A 17,615-nucleotide genomic window follows, 5' to 3' on the forward strand; every position below is an offset into this window, starting at 1 on the left:
GAGCCATTTTTCTACTTAAATATAAAAGTTTGATCTAAAGTACGAGTTTTCAAACATTTTTCTCATGAAAATACAAGAAAGAAATCTTGGTCTTCAATAAATAAACTCAGTAGAACAAAGCCAACTAATTTGAAAAGATTGTGTATGTATATTTTATTTAAGAGATTTAGTATTTTCAATGTTTATATTAGAGCTAAAAATGAATTTGAACAATGAAAAGGTAAGAAAATCAAAATAACGCAGCCATTGAAGTATTTTGTGAATGGTAAAATACAGCCGGNAGTGGAGATGAAGATGTTGAGACAAATGTTGAAGATGTAAGGGAACTTCACGAAGAAGAATTTTTATCGGATGAAGAGGAGGAAAAAGCCATGGATTTTGAGTTTGAATCCGATACGGAAGAAGTATTGGAAAAATATAGAGATGAAGTAGAAGAGTTAGATGTTTATGTTTTATATCAATATATTATGTTGTAAAAAATGTTGAACAAATTTAATTTTCATTGTACAACGGTTGTAGTNCTCTCGATCAACCAAAAACAAAATAGTAGATGTCATCATCAATTTATGTAACAGGCGTGTGTGGTTTCGATACAATTAAGAATTGCACTGTCAGTAGCTGGAGTATGTGTGATCTTGAGTATGTTAATTGTACGCATCTTACAAAAGTTGAGGGGCGAAGGTAAATAAATTTCAAGCTACACCAGTGCTGCTTCGAGCAATTCTTTGAGCTTCTTCAAGATCCTTCAGAAACCTATATTTTTTACCACAGAAGAATTTAAGGACAACTTCCGTGTTTCTATAAACGAACTTTTCATGCAAGTATGGTGTGCAGGCTATAAAAAGTAAGATTTCGAGCATAATTTGTAAGAGGGTGGATACAAGCTGAATTTAATTGAGAGGGTCATCAAGGTTATTTATTTAGTTATTATATTAATGATACCTTTTCGAATTGAGAACTGCAGTACCACCAAGAATGAAACGAATCCCAGAATTTGTGGAATTCAATAACGCAACAGAACGTGCCTCCTCGTAAGTAGTCCCACCAACAATGAAAATTACCACCTCTTGTGGCCTGAAAAAAGATAATGCTGTAGAGATTCAGGATACAGTAACTAACCATATACATGTCAATGGGATTCAGGAACGCAGCTTCATACAAAGAACATTATTAAAATCCCACCTGGCTTGCTGGAAATGATTACCAACATAGGGGTAATCTACATCTCTCAAACGCCCTTTGACAATGTTCTCCATTGTCTGGAATAGCAGAGGCTGATGCTGAGTATACACGTTCTCCACCCCCTGAACAAGCATGCAAATTTATATTCAGTATGTTCAAACACCTTTTTAATTGAAGTGAGATAGAGAGATTTCTAGACCAACTTTGAGGCCACGGGCCATGTTGAGGGCATAATTTAGAAGATCTCGGTTTCCATAAAGATCCCCAGTTCTCTTATCAACTCCAGCTTGCTTGAGCAGGAATTGCACAAGCTGTCAACCAAACAGAGAAGGGTAAGCAATTTTTTAGAACAATTGACCGGAAAGAAACATATATTTTCCTGCCTAACCGAGCCCCTGGGAGATTCAGGCTTCACGTGCTATGTCATACCAAGATAACACGAGCATTCAAATGTAAAACAAGAAATAACCCAAGAACTAGTATCCAAAATACCTTTAATTCGTAAAACCATATAAAAAGCAACAATTTTGCATAGAAAAATATCGGGAGGTTTAACTGACAAAAAGAATCCAGTAGGTTCATAACACGAAGGATGATACAAAACACCTGCTGAAGATCAAACCCATGCAACAGTGAAAAGCCCATGTTGGTGAAGTTTATGTAATGAAACCACTCCAATCCCACCAAAAAAAAGAGAAACATGATATACGAGTAGGCAATTGTAAAGGATATGGAGGCAAGACAGTATGGCATTTCCACTCACTCACTGCAGCAAACGAAAGTCAAGAGTAAATATTCTATGAGACGTACCCCAGGCTTATACTTTGGAGACCGTGATGCCAATTTATTGAATAACTGCATTAGTTGGACGGGACTATCCTTCTCATATCTTAAAGCATACAGCATGACAAGCCGTAAACGGTCAATGTCAGAGACACTTTCATTATTTAAAAGATTGGTGATAGCCTGCACAGAGAAACACACAGCAGAAGACAATCATGCACACATTTGTCTCTGGTTTGAAACATTACAATGTCTCAGGAAACATGAGATATCTTTTACTGAGAAGAGCTGCAGTCACCTAAATAGCACATCTGTTTATTACAACTGTAACTGGAAACACTGATTTTATCGAACGACTACTGAAACCATCTTGACACTGATTAAGGAAAAAAATGGATAGTTTTAAAATTTTAAATCTAAAAGACAACCAGCAAAGTTGTACGTGCTACCATTTTCTCATGATGTTTATAATCATCACAACTAAATTTGTATAAATCTCAACAATTGAATACCAAAATGGTTTTCCCAGGAGGGATTAAAGAGAAAATCAAATTAATAAAGATTAAAATGAATATCGTACCAGGCTTTCCTGGGCCCTTCGATAATTGATCAGACAGCCTTAATGTTCTACATTAGAACTTTGGGCCATCTGTGAAAGGAGCATGAGCAGTCGCAGAAGCCAGATGCAACTTTTATTTTAACAGACTAGTTTTCATTAGTTAATTTCTCGCAAACTTCTTTTGATTAATCAAGAACTGGTTTAGGCGATATGCCACTGACCATGGCAGATTCATTTTACTACCAGAAAAAAGTTTCATGGGTACCTCAAATGCTGCCCCTTGCCCACCATTGCAAGCCAATTCCTGTTCTGTTTGTGAAACAAGCATTAGTTTCCGTTCCTCGACAATCCTGCTCATTTCTGTGACCAAGGTCACATGCTTGGAAACATTGCCATGCATTTTTCTGTATTCTGGGTAGTTGTCAACAAATTTAGCCATGTCCTCTGCACAAATTCCAAGTAATCAATATATATGAAAGCGTCACTGGTTGCCAAAAGTTAAAGGAGTATACATCCAAAACATAAGATTGAAGATTGTGCTGGCAAATGTGTAGGAGTTGTAACCTATTGTTTGAATGCTCTGATTGCTTTTCGAAACTTGTTGGAAATCATCCACCAATTTTTTAATATTCATGCCAATGTCTCCAAAATTCTCATACATATTGGTTTTAAAAAAGGCATCTTGCTCAGAAGACAGCACGACCTCCTGAAAGCACAATTTACCACCTAAAATTCAATGTTCCATGCTCGTATAAGCATAACAGTACATGCAACATGAAAAGGAACACAACCTGTTGGTCCTTTGGGAACTTTCCAATATTTCCGAGATCTACCTTATTGTCCTGAATGCCTATAAGTTCATGAACCATCGCCTACAGATGATAATAGTAAAAAAGTTATAACAGTGCACCTCTCAGTTATTAAACCCCCCACCCCCCAAAAAACAGTAACACCCCTTCTAAAAAGGAAGACCATAACCTGATATGTCCATTGATTGAGAAGAGGAGTGACTGGGTCATCCCTCCTATCCACAATTAGCAACAATGGGGAAACTTCTGCTCGTCTAAAATCAAAAAGACCACTTTCCTGTTGGTACATCAGCTTCTGTTGTACGCAGGGATGAGAAGCTAAAATCAGTTTAAAGAAAAAGTTTTCTAGGACACATCAAGCACAATTAACCAAAATAATTCCGTAAATACACGATAAACCAAATCATTATTAGAAGCTACAAAGTGGTAAAATTCTCACCAATGCTTCTTGTGCAATCCTTTTTGAGATATCGGATGTTCGTGAATATCGAATAATGGGTCTCCGTTTCAGAGCCAGGAAGATGGCAGCAATTCCATCAACTGCTCTATCACAAAAATGCTGTAAACTTGACGGATCCACAACAGCTGGGAGCATGTACATGTGGTTTGAAATCATATTGCATGTGAAATGATAAGCATCAACGGCAACAAAGTCTGCATAGAACTCCTGAAGATTGAGACAAAACCATAAGAAATGTACACCCATGAAACTCAAAGTCGAATGGTCCCTCTAGAATCAATAATTAATCTTCAACTAGTAGAGATATAGCTTTCATATTTCCAGCCAATTAGCTTCCCAAGAGATTAAAGCAAGAAAGAAACACTAATATGCAAGTTACCTGCACTTGCTGAACAACTTCGTGTTCATCTGAATCCGCTAAGTTATGAAGCTGAGTGTCTTTTAACATATTGGAAAAGACTGTGAATGACATAAACAAATAAATGAACTTCAACCACTCGTTTAATTGCATTCCAGTAAAAGTTGGATGCCTTGAAGAATTTCACAACTTGACAATCTAATATTGACTTATAGTAAAAAGTAATAAACTTCTGAATAAACTAAAGACATTTGTTACATAAAAAAACATACAGAGGTGATATTCCCCAAATCTAGGGGTAGCCAGCTGGCGCCTCATGAGTTGAATATTTTCAGAAGTAGGACGAAGAAAATAAACAGCTTTAAGGTGTGACATGGGTTCTTTTGACATGGAAATGGAATCCACTAGTTCCACCAGAAACACTTCTTTTTGTAAAAGCTCTGATTGTGAATATGCAACACTTACAATGCTAACCTGCAATTTGTCACCGAACCCAAAATAAATAAATAACACACCATAGGCTAAGAGAACATTTGCTATTTGGTGAATTGCGTTGAATTATGCATCGACAAAATAAGATAAAAGACACAGGCTTCCATATTACACATAGACTTTGATCAGTTTATCAAGCTTAATCTTTGTTTAAAAGTTGTTTCCTTGCTCATTAAAGAGAAATCGAGAAAATGAATCCAAGTTCCAAATAACAAACTGTGATCGGTCAATTAAGCTCATTTCCAGTATAGAACTACTAAATAATTTCCTCCACGCGGAAGCACTCAACCAATACTTACACTTACAATGCTAATTCACCATAAAGCAACTAATTAAACGCTAATTCCAAATAAATGCGTGACCATAAGCTGCCCCATAACTAATTAAGAGCTGAATAATTCATGAAAACCAAATAATGAACATAAAAGGCGCAACTGAACAACAAACAGCAATAACAGAAGAAATAATCACCGTATGAGAGTCTAAAACGATAACTTTCATCCCAGAAATATCTTGTAACATGCGATTGATGTAGTCTCGAACTACCGTAATCAGCACCATTTTTGCAAATTCATACAATCGAAATGCCCTATTCTCCGATCTGATGAATCGAACACAACGATCTCGGGTGAGATTTAAATTAATGAAAATGAATTGAGAGCTGTAGAAGAAAGATCAAGAATGAAGAATAGTTGCCCGGAGAAGGTAACACACGGCGTCGTTTCAACAGATGACAAGTTTACCCTGAATTTACATAAAATGACTATCACTACATTACATAACTAACAATACTGTTCTCAGAATCTTGAATCACATTGTTATTAATCATGAAAAAAAAAAAGAAATAGCAAGAACCCTCAAACTCATGCCATTGTGGAAAATTCATCTCCAACACACAGAACCAAGTCTCACTTGACTACGCAGCATCCCAGGCTGCCTCTCCAGTTACATAGCTGCAGCTAAATACTAACTAAAAAGTGTTACTTTGAAAGAGTAAAGCCACAATTCAGTACCAAATATCATTGAAACAAAGAAAAATAAGGAAAAGATGCTCATCACTATTAACAATAAGCAATACATGGTATAACAAGCTTCCATCAATGTTTAACTAAATTCAAGTCCCAACATCAGTAGCACTCGATGCCAATACAAAAGGGCAATCTTCCTTCCATATTTAAAATATTCTTCAAACGGAAATTTCAAGAGAAGACACCATGAAACCCTAAATTATACAAACGGGGAGGCCCAAAAAACAAAAAAAAAAGTACGGAAGAGCTTACCCTTAACTGAGACGCCCGCCCACGCGAATGATTGATGCTGAGCGAATGAAAAGAACGGTAGGAAAAAAAAAAAGAGGAGCTAGGTTTTCACGATGGAGTGGCGATTTGCAAAAATTAGAGTCGCTGGTCTGATGTGTGTTGAGCTGAAAACAAAATCTGGCAAAAGTAATTAAAATGGGTAAATCGCATGGCGTCACAAATGATGTCAGATGTTACTAATTGTTTTTTCGTTAGTAAACTATTTTTTTCAAAATTATTTACAATATTAAATTATATTTTTTAAAAACTAATTTTATATTATAAATTGCTTCATTTTCTAATTTAATGAACTTCCATAGTCTAAACACGGTATAATTAATAGTTATAGTGTCTAACTCAGATTAGCTGGAAGGTGTCTGTTCAATTCGTTTTATTAATCTGAATCTTGAACTTAGATGTGCTGCAAATTTTATTTGAAAATAACATTTATGGATTAATATTTTCTCAAACAGCTACCAGGATAGTATGGGGATGTATAGTTGCATCTCTTTTGTTAATGATAAATGTGATAATATTTCATACATACACATACATATACATAAAAACGACCGGGTGTGAAAGTATTATCAAACTACATTAATTGATCGAAATAGTTAAATTCCTAATTTGTTTTGACACTTCAATAAATAAACTCAGTAGAACAAAGCCAACTAATTTGTAAAGATTGTGTATGTATATTTTATTTAAGAGATTTAGTATTTTCAATGTTTATATTAGAGCTAAAAATGAATTTGAACAATGAAAAGGTAAGAAAATCAAAATAACGCAGCCATTGAAGTATTTTGTGAATGGTAAAATACAGCCGGCAAGGTGGTACAGTTTACCAAGCACAAGATTTTAAGCCCATCTAGGGACGCTTGAGATTAGAAGATTCTGCTCGTGAGCGTAATGGTATAAGCCTGCCTGACTGTGAGACCGATTGGTCGAACAGAGACGAAAGTTGGCTGTAGTGATCCGGGAAACAAGCTCCTATCACAGGAAAACCTTCTTGCACAAATAAAAACCAGATACTGTGCAAATTACAAGCACCATGATATGGTTTCACCGAAGAATATCGACCTCGAACCGGGTAATTTTGTCTAATAAACTTGATTTTAGCTGGACCTCGGCCGAGCTAAGCGATATCTCGATCAACCAAAAACAAAATAGTAGATGTCATCATCAATTTATGTAACAGGCGTGTGTGGTTTCGATACAATTAAGAATTTCACTGTCAGTAGCTGGAGTATGTGTGATCTTGAGTATGCTAATTGTACGCATCTTACAAAAGTTGAGGGGCGAAGGTAAATAAATTTCAAGCTACACCAGTGCTGCTTCGAGCAATTCTTTGAGCTTCTTCAAGATCCTTCAGAAACCTATATTTTTTACCACAGAAAAATTCAAGGACAACTTCCGTGTTTTTATAAACGAACTTTTCGTGCAAGTATGGTGTGCAGGCTATATAAAATAAGATTTCGAGCATAATTTGTAAGAGGTTGATACAAGCTGAATTTAATTGAGAGGGTCATCGAGGTTATTTATTTAGTTATTATATTAATGATACCTTTTCGAATTGAGAGCTGCAGTACCACCAAGAATGAAACGAATCCCAGAATTTGTGGAATTCAATAACGCAACAGAACGTGCCTCCTCGTAAGTAGTCCCACCAACAATGAAAATTACCACCTCTTGTGGCCTGAAAAAAGATAATGCTGTAGAGATTCAGGATACAGTAACTAACCATATACATGTCAATGGGCTTCAGGAACGCAGCTTCATACAAAGAACATTATTAAAATCCCACCTGGCTTGCTGGAAATGATTTCCAACATAGGGGTAATCTATATCTCTCAAACGCCCTTTGACAATGTTCTCCATTGTCTGGAATAGCAGAGGCTGATGCTGAGTATACACGTTCTCCACCCCCTGAACAAGCATGCAAATTTATATTCAGTATGTTCAAACACCTTTTTAATTGAAGTGAGATAGAGAGATTTCTAGACCAACTTTGAGGCCACGGGCCATGTTGAGGCATAATTTAGAAGATCTCGGTTTCCATAAAGATCCCCAGTTCTCTTATCAACTCCAGCTTGCTTGAGCAGGAATTGCACAAGCTGTCAACCAAACAGAGAAGGGTAAGCAATTTTTTAGAACAATTGACCGGAAGGAAACATATATTTTCCTGCCTAACCGAGCCCCTGGGAGATTCAGGCTTCACGTGCTGTGTCATACCAAGATAACACGAGCATTCAAATGTAAAACAAGAAATAACCCAAGAACTAGTATCCAAAATACCTTTAATTCGTAAAACCATATAAAAAGCAACAATTTTGCATAGAAAAATATCGGGAGGTTTAACTGACAAAAAGAATCCAGTAGGTTCATAACACGAAGGATGATACAAAACACCTGTTGAAGATCAAACCCATGCAACAGTGAAAAGCCCATGTTGGTGAAGTTTATGTAATGAAACCACTCCAATCCCACCAAAAAAAAGAGAAACATGATATACGAGTAGGCAATTGTAAAGGATATGGAGGCAAGAAAGTAAGGCATTTCCACTCACTCACTGCAGCAAACGAAAGTCAAGAGTAAATATTCTATGAGACGTACCCCAGGCTTATACTTTGGAGACCGTGATGCCAATTTATTGAATAACTGCATTAGTTGGACGGGACTATCCTTCTCATATCTTAAAGCATACAGCATGACAAGCCGTAAACGGTCAATGTCAGAGACACTTTCATTATTTAAAAGATTGGTGATAGCCTGCACAGAAAAACACACAGCAGAAGACAATCATGCACACATTTGTCTCTGGTTTGAAACATTACAATGTCTCAGGAAACATGAGATATCTTTTACTGAGAAGAGCTGCAGTCACCTAAATAGCACATCTGTTTATTACAACTGTAACAGAAACACTGATTTTATCGAACGACTACTGAAACCATCTTGACACTGATTAAGGAAAATTTTAAAATTTTAAATCTAAAAGACAACCAGCAAAGTTGTACGTGCAACCATTTTCTCATGATGTTTATAATCATCACAACTAAATTTGTATAAATCTCCACAAATGAATACCAAAATGGTTTTCCCAGGAGGGATTAAAGAGAAAATCAAATTAATAAAGATTAAAATGAATACCGTACCATGCTTTCCTGGGCCCTTCGATAATTGATAGACAGCCTTAATGTTCTACATTAGAACTTTGGGCCATCTGTGAAAGGAGCATGAGCAGTCGCAGAAGCCAGATGCAACTTTTATTTTAACAGACTAGTTTTCATTAGTTAATTTCTCGCAAACTTTTTTTGATTAATCAAGAACTGGTTAGGCGGTATGCCACTGACCATGGCAGATTCATTTTACTACCAGAAAAAAGTTTCGTGGGTACCTCAAATGCTGCCCCTTGCCCACCATTGCAAGCCAATTCCTGTTCTGTTTGTGAAACAAGCATTAGTTTCCGTTCCTCGACAATCCTGCTCATTTCTGTGACCAAGGTCACATGCTTGGAAACATTGCCATGCATTTTTCTGTATTCTGGGTAGTTGTCAACAAATTTAGCCATGTCCTCTGCACAAATTCCAAGTAATCAATATATATGAAAGCGTCACTGGTTGCCAAAAGTTAAAGGAGTATACATCCAAAACATAAGATTGAAGATTGTGCTGGGAAATGTGTAGGAGTTGTAACCTATTGTTTGAATACTCTGATTGCTTTTCGAAACTTGTTGGAAATCATCCACCAATTTTTTAATATTCATGCCAATGTCTCCAAAATTCTCATACATATTGGTTTTAAAAAAGGCATCTTGCTCAGAAGACAGCACGACCTCCTGAAAGCACAATTTACCACCTAAAATTCAATGTTCCATGCTCGTATAAGCATAACAGTACATGCAACATGAAAAGGAACACAACCTGTTGGTCCTTTGGGAACTTTCCAATATTTCCGAGATCTACCTTATTGTCCTGAATGCCTATAAGTTCATGAACCATCGCCTACAGATGATAATAGTAAAAAAGTTATAACAGTGCACCTCTCAGTTATTAAACCCCCCACCCCCCAAAAAACAGTAACACCCCTTCTAAAAAGGAAGACCATAACCTGATATGTCCATTGATTGAGAAGAGGAGTGACTGGGTCATCCCTCCTATCCACAATTAGCAACAATGGGGAAACTTCTGCTCGTCTAAAATCAAAAAGACCACTTTCCTGTTGGTACATCAGCTTCTGTTGTACGCAGGGATGAGAAGCAAAAATCAGTTTAAAGAAAAAGTTTTCTAGGACACATCAAGCACAATTAACCAAAATAATTCCGTAAATACACGATAAACCAAATCATTCTTAGAAGCTACAAAGTGGTGAAATTCTCACCAATGCTTCTTGTGCAATCCTTTTTGAGATATCGGATGTTCGTGAATATCGAATAACGGGCCTCCGTTTCAGAGCCAGGAAGATGGCAGCAATTCCATCAACTGCTCTATCACAAAAATGCTGTAAACTTGACGGATCCACAAAAGCTGGGAGCATGTACATGTGGTTTGAAATCATATTGCACGTGAAATGATAAGCATCAACGGCAACAAAGTCTGCATAGAACTCCTGAAGATTAAGAAACAACCATAAGAAATGTACACCCATGAAACTCAAAGTCGAATAGTCCCTCTAGAATCAATAATTAATCTTCAACTAGTAGAGATATAGCTTTCATATTTCCAGCCAATTAGCTTCCCAAGAGATTAAAGCAAGAAAGAAACACTAATATGCAAGTTACCTGCACTTGCTGAACAACTTCGTGTTCATCTGAATCCGCTAAGTTATGAAGCTGGGTGTCTTTTAACAAATTGGAAAAGACTGTGAATTGCATAAACAAATAAATGAACTTCAACCACTCGTTTAATTGCATTCCAGTAAAAGTTGGATGCCTTGAAGAATTTCACAACTTGACAATCTAATATTGACATGGTAAAAAGTTATAAACTTCTGAATAAACTAAAGACATTTGTTACATAAAAAAACATACAGAGGTGATATTCCCCAAATCTAGGGGTAGCCAGCTGGCGCCTCATGAGTTGAATATTTTCAGAAGTAGGACGAAGAAAATAAACAGCTTTAAGGTGTGACATGGGTTCTTTTGACATGGAAATGGAATCCACTAGTTCCACCAGAAACACTTCTTTTTGTAAAAGCTCTGATTGTGAATATGCAACACTTACAATGCTAACCTGCAATTTGTCAGCGAACCCAAAATAAGTAAATAACACACCATAGACTAAGAGAACATTTGCTATTTGGTGAATTGCGTTGAAATATGCATCGAAAGACACAGGCTTCCATATTACGCACAAACTTTGATCAGTTTATCAAGCTTAATCTTTGTTTAAAAGTTGTTTCCTTGCTCATTAAAGAGAAATTCAGAAAATGAATCCAAGTTCCAAATAACAAACTGTGATCGGTCAATTAAGCTCATTTCCAGTATAGAACTACTTAATAATTTCCTCCAGGCGGAAGCACTAAACCAATACTTACACTTACAACGCTAATTCACCATAAAGCAACTAATTAAACGCTAATTCCAAAGAAATGCGTGACCATAAGCTGCCCCATAACTAATTAACAGCTGAATAATTCACGAAAACCAAATAATGAACATAAAAGGCGCAACTGAACAACAAACAACGATAATTGAATAAATAATCACCGTATGAGAGTCTAAAACGATAACTTTCATCTCAGAAATATCTTGTAACATGCGATTGATGTAGTCTCGAACTACCGTAATCAGCACCATTTCTGCAAATTCATACAATCGAAATGCCCTATACTGCGATCTGATGAATCGTACACAACGATCTCGGGTGAGATTTAAATTAATGCAAATGAATAGAAAGCCGTAGAAGAAAGATCAAGAACGAAGAATAGTTGCCCGGAGAAGGTAACACACGACGTCGTTTCAACAGATGACAAGTTTTTCTAAGATAGATGTGAAAATTATTTTAATCAATGCTTAACTAAATTATATTTTTAAAAATATTTTTAGGAAAATAAAAAATGCATTCAAATGATAATAGCAATTTAAATATAAAATTAGTTTAAAAAAATTAAAATTTAATATTTTAACCAATTTTGAAAAAAGTATTTTACTAACGAAAAAACAATTAGTAACATCTGACATCATTTGTGACGCCATGCGATTTACCCATTTTAATTACTCTTGCCAGATTTTGTTTTCAGCTCAACACACACATCAGACCAGCGACTCTAATTTTTGCAAATCGCCACTCCATCGTGAAAACCTAGCTCCTCTTTTTTTTTTTTTTTCCTTTTTTTTTCTACCGTTCTTTTCATTCGCTCAGCATCAATCATTCGCGTGGGCGGGCGGCTCAGTTAAGGGTTAGCTCTTCCGTACTTTTTTTTTTTTGTAATTTTGGGCCCTCCCCGTTTGTATAATTTAGGGTTTCATGGTGTCTTCTCTTGAAATTTCCGTTTGAAGAATATTTTAAATATGGAAGGAAGATTGCCCTTTTGTATTGGCATCGAGTGCTACTGATGTTGGGAGTTGAATTTAGTTAAACATTGATGGAAGCTTGTTATACCATGTATTGCTTACTGTTAATAGTGATGAGCTTCTTTTCCTTATTTTTCTTTGTTTCAATGATATTTGGTACTGAATTGTGGCTTTACTCTTTCAAAGTAACACTTTTTAGTTAGTATTTAGGTGCAGCTATGTAAATGGAGAGGCAGCCTGGGATGCTGCGCAGTCAAGTGAGACTTGGTTCTGTGTGTTGGAGATGAATTTGAGGGTTCTTGCTATTTCTTTTTTTCTTTCCTGATTGATAACAATGTGATTCAAAATTCCAGTATTGTTAGTCATGTTATGTAGTGATAGTCATTTTATGTAAATTCAGGGTAAATTTGTGATTTTTTTGATAATTTATGCTTGAGTAGTTTTTATCCTCATTGATTTGGGGTACATTATTCTTAATTGTGCCTAGACTGGTATTGATATATGTTAGCTATTTTATTCTTTAGATTATCTTTATAAAACATCAAAAAAATTTGTACTTCTATTCCTTTCTTGGCAAACATGACTGCGCAGTGTGCCTCAACAAAGCTTTTGATGAAAAATTTGAAAAAAACGACTTTTTGTTAATTGCTTTGGACTGATTCTGCTGTGCTCCTTTATATTAATTTTGCAGGTTAGCTGGCGTAAGTTTCCTAATGAGTGAAAGGAGAAAACGTAAATCATTTTGGGATACGGAAGAAGATGCCAAACACCTGTCTGGTATGAATGAGCCTAATTCTTGGTCTTTAAAGGAACGCCATTGTAATTACGATGACAGGCGTTTTCATGGATTGTCTTCATCCGGAACATCTTCCATACAAAAGTCTATGGATAATTCTGGACGATCTTCTTGGGAAACCAATGAAGATAACCCAACTGTACTAATGGGCGATGGCTTTGTCAAAAGACGACAAGATGCTTCTGAAGTTAAGGAAATAGATGGGGTTAACGGATATTACAAGGATATGTCTCCAGGATTTGACGGAACGGAAAGGCGTAACTGTAACAACAGTTTTGAAGATGATCGAAGCCATTCACGTAGGTATGTGATCTTATATCTTGTTTTCCCATTATTGATGTAAATAATTGATGATTGTGTTATGTTGATAATGAGAGTTTTCTTTGAGTCAATTTGTGCTTGTATTAATTATGGTAATGCTGTGCTTCCCTTATCATATATCACAAAATAGTGAATAGCAGGAGGCTTTCGATTTTAGTTTTCTCTCCACAGCTATGAATTATTGTGAATTTAGGTATCGCTTTATGCTATTATTCAGCCAAAAATACGAGCCATGTTCCATGTTTTGGATTTCAAATTTAAGCGAGTACTCTTGTGCTGTTAATAAATAGGTACCCTGCAAGAGGCAGAAGCTGGAGCAGAGGCAGGACAAGTGGCAGGAGTCGAAGTAGGAGCTTAAGCAGAGGTAGAGGTAGGGAAAGGGAGCGGGGGAGAGGCAGGAGCAGGAGCAGGAGCAGGAGTAATGACAGCGCAAGGGGTCAGAGCAGAAGTCGTAGTCCTATCGAAGATTATCGACGCCAGTCTTATGGATGGAGTGACAGAACAAGAGGCCCTGATAAATCATCTCAAAGTTGTAGAGACTTTGTCTCAGGAAGTTGCAGGAGAGGCAGCCAATGCAGATTTCTTCATCCTAGTAACATAAGTCATAGGGATGGGGATTGCTTGGAAGATGACCCTGCAGAAAGTTGGAGAAATAAAGTAGATCGAGTCCGTACTTCAAAACATGCTTACAGTAAAGGTCCTGAGTATGAAATGCAGGATGATGGTTCTGAACCTAATCGTGGAAAGGATGAACATTTCTTAAGAAAAAATAGAAATGCATTTCCTTGCAAGGACTTCATGAAGGGGAATTGTCGTTGGGCGGATTCTTGCAAATTTTCTCACCATTCTTCTTCTGGTGAGAGTTTTGGAAAAAGCTTTAGTGTGAGATCTTTTGATAAGGACAATGGTCACCAGTCGAACCAATACGAGAAACCCATCTGCAAGTTTTTTACTGCAGGGAGGTGTGATAGGAATAACTGCAGGTTTTCTCACGAAGTCATCAACAAAGGCAGTTTGCATGACAAGAATAACTGGTCGGATAATGCTACAAGAGTCTCGGATGCTGTGAACATTGTTGGTTGGGGTGAAAAGAATGTAGCAGAGACAAAAGGTACTGGTGATATTAGTAATGAAATGGGCAATGGGATGCAAAAGGAGGACAAAACTTGGGGAGTACCGGAATGGAAAGAGAGACCTCTGAATAGAGAGAAACAACCTTCTCTTCCCCGTGAAAGTAGTAGTCATGATCAAGACATAGGCTATACTGAATCCGAGGATAAAGTCGGAGTGGCAAACAAGCTAGAACAACTCATCTTACTCAACTCCCAGTTGCAAAATCAAGATGAAATTTTGAATGTCCAGCAACACAATTCATTGCAGGGAGATCACAGTTTCTCTGTCAGAGCCTTGCAGCAGAATGCTTCTTCCACTTCACATATTCAACAGCAGTATCCGGAAATGTTACAGAATGATCTTGTGAATCAGTTTGTCTCTGGTGTTCTTGATGGGGTGAAGAACTCCCAAAAAACAACTCATCTTGATTTTTTCTCAGGGCAAAGCTCAAATGAAAAAGGAGAAAGAATGTTTCTTGGGCATTCTTCAATGTTAAAAGAAACTATTAGAGGGCAAAATATGCTCTATCCTATGCCGTCAAATGAAGTAGTTTCCGACTTGAATCTGCCTGAGACAAAGATAGTCAAGCCTTTGAATTTGCAAGCTGAGATGCAGAACCATCAGAAAGCTGTTAAATCGCCTAAGATGTCAGAATCAAAGGTCCTGCAATTTTTTCCAAATTTGTTGACCAATGAGCACTCTACTCAAGTGACAAACTCTCCAGTTGTTATCCCTGATCAACCAGTTGGTCATGTGACTGAGAATCCTGCTACATTTTTGGGACAGAGATTTGTGAACGAACAAGCACAAGCACAAGCACATCAAAGCATTGATCCCTCCAATTCTAGTGGAGTGATGCCTTCTTTTTCTGATACCCGAGTGCATGCTCCCCTTGTCAATACAATGAATGCGCAAATGAATGCATGTTACCATGATCTGTTTAATCCCTTGAAAAATGAAAGGGATGCTGGTGAGCTCAACAATTGTTGTTTAGTCGCGGGTACCGAACAGAATAATCAGATCCATGTGGAACAATCGTCTCCATTATCTGTTGGCGCGAAAGTTGATAATTTGAATGTGAATCATCAAGAAAATGTGACGGTGAAGCAAGATGAAGTAACTGTCAAACCAGAAAATGAAGCCCTTGGTGAGCAAAGCAAGGGCGATAAAGAGAACAAGGCATCAGAAACGCTGGATGGTCATGGCAAAAATGAAGGGGGAAATGCTACAAAGGATGAAAAGGGAATGCGTTTATTTAAAAATGCTCTTGTAGAATTTGTAAAGGAGATTTTGAAACCTACATGGAAGGAAGGTCGAATGAGTCGAGATGTTCATAAAACGGTAGTGAAAAAGGTGGTTGACAAAGTGACTGGTACAATCCAAGCTGATCACATTCCAAAGACACAGGAAAAAGTCGAACATTATTTGTCATGCTCTAAACCGAAAATTACCAAACTTGTGCAGGTAAGTCCTTGCCATCATCTACTCTTACACAGTTCTATGTGGTGTCATTTCAAAGCAAAAAATATGGCCCCCGCCACCCTGATCGATAAATATTTAAGTCAGAGTAAATGGACGGGAACAGGGGAAGACCATAATAGAAAGGTGCTTTACTCTGACCTAAATAGAAAATGCGCATGACCCTAAACACATGACAAAAGTTAAGCATTTTTAACTTCCTCGTCCTCCTCACGTTATCTTCCAATGAAATCTCTCTTTCCTTATCTTACAATGAACTCTCTGTTATTTTAACATTGCCCTCTGAAGTTCGCTCTGTGCGACAAAATGGTTGGTGTTGCTTACAGTAATTGACTCATTCTTTAACATGCCATTACCATATCTGGTTTTTATCATACCTAACGAGGTTGCCTAAAATCCTCTGTGTTCAGCCAACACTCCTAGTGGTATAGTAACTCAAAGAGATGTGAGTGCAAACGCACGCACCCCCGTCCCCCTATATATATGTAATATTCAAATATGAGTGAACAGAGAGTATATATATCTCCTCTCTGTTAACTTATATTTGAATATTTTTCCTCTTCTTTGACTATTCAGTCTGATGTTTCACATGATAAAATTGGAACGTTTGTCTTTCTGCAGGCATACGTGGAGCGCTGTCTAAAGGCAGATTCTTGATTCAAATGTGAACCCTTCATCTGTTATATAATAAGTTCCAGCTTGGCGTGGAGTTTTTGATCCAAAAGTCAATATATTGCACTTGCATGATTTTTACCCTCAGTGTTTCTGCGATTTCACATTCTTTCCAGGAAAATATTTTGTGGAAGTCCAACTGTTAACACTGTGTGTAATATGAGTTAGCTCTTAGCAAATGTTAGCTTTCTTAATATTCTTTTCGAAACTTCTTGATATTTCATTTATAATCCACGTAATGATTGCCTAAAAGTGGAATAAGACCTGCTAGAAAGATCAGCCTGGATCTTGAAAAAGGATACAGGGGACTAGAGTGATGAATTCGTGCATTAATCAAATTACAATACTATGATTGTAAATTTGTAATATTTTCGTGATTGCTTATTGATAATATAAAAGAAAGATGGGCTTAGTGACAATCTAATATAATCACAATTTCGTATCTGTGACTTGTGAGCAAATCCTTGTGTTTGGAAGCGAGTTGTTATCGGCTGTTAAATTGTAATATATACACAAGTGATGTACACACAAATTTCTTAATTATCCACGCAAAATTATTAAAGCAGACAGTTTTTATATTTTTGTAACATCATATTATATGTAGTAATATAATTATTGGAAATATTTTTTTTAGTTATCTATATTTTTCTTGTGATTTTGTTTTCATATTATCAAATTTCATTTTCAGTCTTTTTTTTTTGAATTTTTAGTCTTTTTTCAATGTTACAATTATGTAGCACCAATGTTGACATGATTCTAACGTGTTTAGTGTCAAATCA

At 36.7% G+C, this 17,615-nt stretch overlaps 2 protein-coding genes and 1 pseudogene across 4 annotated transcripts; 1 reads left to right on the forward strand and 2 right to left on the reverse strand.

The window, feature by feature from the left end:
* Positions 1–530: 530 nt before the first annotated feature.
* On the reverse strand, positions 531–6,056 carry LOC140982348 (vacuolar protein sorting-associated protein 45 homolog). Its single transcript, XM_073448829.1, has 14 exons — positions 5,924–6,056; positions 5,115–5,244; positions 4,424–4,625; positions 4,173–4,252; positions 3,773–4,000; positions 3,503–3,628; positions 3,316–3,396; positions 3,089–3,230; positions 2,790–2,968; positions 1,993–2,148; positions 1,386–1,493; positions 1,183–1,304; positions 943–1,074; positions 531–753 (listed from the first exon to the last, which is right to left on the reverse strand). The coding sequence occupies exons 2-14, from the start codon at positions 5,202–5,204 to the stop codon at positions 693–695; spliced, it is 1,707 nt and encodes a 568-aa protein (XP_073304930.1). The 5' UTR covers positions 5,205–5,244; positions 5,924–6,056; the 3' UTR covers positions 531–692.
* Positions 6,057–6,932: 876 nt separating this feature from the next.
* On the reverse strand, positions 6,933–11,892 carry LOC140982349 (vacuolar protein sorting-associated protein 45 homolog; annotated as a pseudogene).
* Positions 11,893–12,152: 260 nt separating this feature from the next.
* On the forward strand, positions 12,153–17,030 carry LOC140982790 (zinc finger CCCH domain-containing protein 55-like). Of its 3 annotated transcripts, none has more exons than XM_073449494.1 (4): positions 12,153–12,340; positions 13,147–13,554; positions 13,863–16,149; positions 16,786–17,030. In XM_073449494.1, the coding sequence occupies exons 2-4, from the start codon at positions 13,169–13,171 to the stop codon at positions 16,819–16,821; spliced, it is 2,709 nt and encodes a 902-aa protein (XP_073305595.1). In that variant the 5' UTR covers positions 12,153–12,340; positions 13,147–13,168; the 3' UTR covers positions 16,822–17,030. The 3 variants fall into 3 exon arrangements, with proteins under 3 accessions (XP_073305595.1, XP_073305593.1, XP_073305596.1); XM_073449492.1 differs by having other exon boundaries at positions 12,179–12,546; XM_073449495.1 differs by having other exon boundaries at positions 12,185–12,333.
* The last annotated feature ends 585 nt before the right edge of the window (positions 17,031–17,615 follow it).

This window comes from Primulina huaijiensis, chromosome 8 (assembly GCF_012295235.1).
Source record: "Primulina huaijiensis isolate GDHJ02 chromosome 8, ASM1229523v2, whole genome shotgun sequence".
NCBI lineage: Eukaryota > Viridiplantae > Streptophyta > Magnoliopsida > Lamiales > Gesneriaceae > Primulina > Primulina huaijiensis.

Excerpts from the sequence above, each read along its gene's own strand:
- LOC140982348 (XM_073448829.1), bottom strand. The coding sequence starts at position 5,204 with ATGGTGCTGATTACGGTAGTTCGAGACTACATCAATCGCATGTTACAA. Across the intron at positions 4,001-4,172 it reads AAGTTGTTCAGCAAGTGCAG|GAGTTCTATGCAGACTTTGT; the intron begins GTAACTTGCATA and ends CTCAATCTTCAG. Across the intron at positions 754-942 it reads GCAGTTCTCAATTCGAAAAG|GTTTCTGAAGGATCTTGAAG; the intron begins GTATCATTAATA and ends TAAAAAATATAG.
- LOC140982790 (XM_073449492.1), top strand. The coding sequence starts at position 12,527 with ATGGAAGCTTGTTATACCAT. Across the intron at positions 13,555-13,862 it reads GATCGAAGCCATTCACGTAG|GTACCCTGCAAGAGGCAGAA; the intron begins GTATGTGATCTT and ends GTTAATAAATAG. Across the intron at positions 16,150-16,785 it reads AAATTACCAAACTTGTGCAG|GCATACGTGGAGCGCTGTCT; the intron begins GTAAGTCCTTGC and ends GTCTTTCTGCAG.